This window comes from Charadrius vociferus, unplaced genomic scaffold, assembly GCF_000708025.1.
Source record: "Charadrius vociferus isolate BGI_N301 unplaced genomic scaffold, ASM70802v2 scaffold773, whole genome shotgun sequence".
Classification (NCBI taxonomy): Eukaryota; Metazoa; Chordata; class Aves; order Charadriiformes; family Charadriidae; genus Charadrius; species Charadrius vociferus.
The window spans coordinates 272,898-275,742 of record NW_009647799.1 but is presented as its reverse complement, the minus strand read 5'-3'; the positions used below and the strand labels follow the sequence as shown (position 1 = coordinate 275,742).

Below are 2,845 nucleotides of genomic sequence, written 5' to 3'. Positions count from 1 at the left end.
CGTATCTCATGCTGCAGTGCTGCAAGCTCTTGCGTTGCCACTGCTGCCGCTTCCCCTCCCAGTCGCTGCTGACGCCGAACCATTGCGCTGTGCCCCTGGACACACGACGGGAACGCTTGTCACCCAGCTGCTCCCCCCACCCCAGGTACCACCATCCCACCTGGGCATCCTCCCCTCGGGCAGGTGATCTGGGTTGGGGTGTCTCAGCTGGGCCCGCAGCAGGGCAAGTTTTGACCGGGCTATGGATGGGGAAAGGGATTCTGCAGAGGCGTCGTGGCCTTTGGGTCTCTCTGGAGAGGTAACTCCATCAAGATGCGCACCTTGTACGGGAGAGTGCGCCCGCTCTGGGCTGCGGCAGACAAACAGCTCAAGGTGAGTGTGAAGGTCTTAGGTAAACGGGACCGAGAAATTTCCCCAATGTACAAAACAACGGTGTGAATTAGCACTAAATAATTGTGCTGCAGGATCATCCCCAGGCAGACGCCAGCGAGTCAAAGCAGAGCTGCGCAAAACCCTTCAAGGCGTTCCCTTCCGAGCTGTGACTTTCCATCCCCATCCCAAGTCCTCTGCTGGTACCCACAGCCACCACACCCCAACAGGGACCAAGGGACCCCTCTGGTGATCCCGTCATTGCCGGAACCTGCCCGGTGCTCACTTGCGGATGCTCTGGGACAGGGAAGTCTGCCGGCGGAAGCCGGGCCGGCGCTCCGAGCCGTCGCATCCCTTCGAGCGGGGCTCCTGCAGGCTCTTACTCTTTCGGTAGATGGGGACTTTGGAGGGCTGGAAGACAAAGCAGAGTGTTAGGGATGGGACGGCATATGGGGGGTGCCCCGGGCACGGCAGGCCACCGAGCCCAGCATGAGATGGAGGCAGGTCCCCATCGCTCACCTCCTTGCGGGCGCCGTCCTCCTCCGCCTCCCGGGGTGGGATGACGATGGAGAGGTTGGGGGGCTTCTTGCTCTGCAGGCGGCTGCTGCTGGAGCGGCTGCCCCCGTTCTTGTCCCCGGCTGACATGTCGGGCCGGCGGCGGTCGGCAGGCTGGGAGCACGCAAGAAGTTAACGAGATGAGAAGAAATATCCCCCCAGGAGCTTGCGCAGGGGGAGAGGCTGGGTCCCAAAGGGATGGGGCCTCACCAGCGGGATGTCACCAGCCTCACCCTTCCATGTCACTGGCCGTGCTGCTGACTTCACTGTCATCAGCCCAGTCACAGCATCCCTGATGCCTGCACCCCCTCCCTGGGTTTGTGGTTCCACCTTCCACTCACTCTGGACCACCGGCACCATCCCTTCCCCTGCCAGGAGCAGAGTGAGGGGTGGCAGGAGAGAGAGTGTCAGAGCATCCCCATCACCCCGGCACGTGCCTGTGGGACACCCAGGTTGCCCTCACCACCCCATCAGAATGAGCATAACCCACTTGGCATACGCATAGGAAATTTGGGGGGGGTCCCCTGTGAGCCCCAGCTGGGCCCCCGGAACACGGAGAACCACAGCTCAGGCATGGGGGGACCAGTCCCCAGGGCTCAGCACAGTGAGGGAGCCGAGGGGCGACCGTCGGCACTCCTGGGGGGTCTACAAAGAGCTTGAGCTGCCCATGCAGGGGTGAGCGGTGCACAGGGAGGGGACACAGCCAGGCAGGGGACACGCAAAGCCTGAAAACACCCCATGCTCAGTAAACTCTTCACATCCCCACCTGCACCGCAGTCCCCCCCGCAGAGGATGGCTCCTGCTGCAGTGAGAGGGGCCGGGGCAGCCTGTGCCACCTCCTGCCGCGGGGTCGGGACCTGCCGTGCGTCGGCTGTCCCATGGGAAGGGAGATGCGGGATGCTCCCCTCCGGCACGTGTGTGCACACACCAGGCTGGGGGACTCAATCTTCCCCGGCACCACGTGTGAGGAGGGGGAAGCTTAATGGCCAAGAGGTGGTTAATTCCTCGAGCAATCCCCTCCCAAGGGTCCCCACAGCCCGGCTCTACTGGGCAGGACCTCACAAGAAAGGTAATTCCATCCGAGTGCAAGGGAGCGAGTCCCAGATCCTATTAGGGACTACAGGGGCTCTCGAGGGGAGGCACAGCCCCCTCTGGCCTCTCCACATCCCCCAGCCACGTGCCAGCGCCCAGGGGACTCACACAGGTCTTGTGAGCATCCCTCATCCTCCCGGCACAGCCATGGCCATGGGGATGGTGCCACCTGCCGCGTTCACCCCGCGCAGCATGCACTGAGCTGGCCACGAGGACCATCATCAGCACGGGATCTGCTCCCAAGAAGAGATGGGAGCTGGCCCTGGCCACCCAAGGGGGATGGCAAAGTCCCCTGGGGGGATGAGGCATCCTGCTGGGGCTCCTCTGCTGCCACCCACCACCACCAAGTCAAGCTCAGGTTCCAACAGTGCCACCGGCTGCAAAACCCCGGCTCGATCCACACGTCTGCCTCCTCTCTCTGCCCGGGATCCCAATAACCAGCCTCGTACGGCTCCACTGTCCTTAGGTAATGGCGCTTGAGCGATCAGCTGAGCGATTGGGACCCCACCAGCCCCCTCTGCAACAGGTTCCCGGGGCAGCCTGTTCCCGAAGCAGGAGTCAGGCACTGGGGCACTTTTCCAGCTCCCCCAGCACTCCGAATCCCGGGCACGACCCTCCTCTCAGACCCCAGCACAAGCAAAGCTTGCCTTTAGGAGCGCGGGGTCCCCGTGGGACCAGCTCCCTGGGGATGCAGGAGTGGAGGACCAGCTCCATGGGGACACGGGAGCCTGGAGCCGGTGGCACTAGAGGGCATCACCACCCTCCATCGGCTCCTGGGCCAGGCGACAGCCTGCTGCTCCTGCATTAAAATGGGTGCTGGGCTTCCTTC

At 63.4% G+C, this 2,845-nt stretch overlaps 1 protein-coding gene across 1 annotated transcript in view; it reads right to left on the bottom strand.

The window, feature by feature from the left end:
• RHBDF2 (rhomboid 5 homolog 2 (Drosophila)) overlaps window positions 1–1,014 on the bottom strand; it is an 8,439-nt gene extending 7,425 nt beyond the window's left edge. The window contains exons 1-3 of the mRNA XM_009882415.1: window positions 889–1,014; window positions 656–780; window positions 3–95 (exon numbers count right to left, since the gene is read on the bottom strand). Coding sequence (XP_009880717.1) covers window positions 3–95; window positions 656–780; window positions 889–1,014 — 344 coding nt within the window. The remainder of the gene's footprint in view (window positions 1–2; window positions 96–655; window positions 781–888) is intronic.
• Between the last annotated feature and the right edge of the window lie 1,831 nt (window positions 1,015–2,845).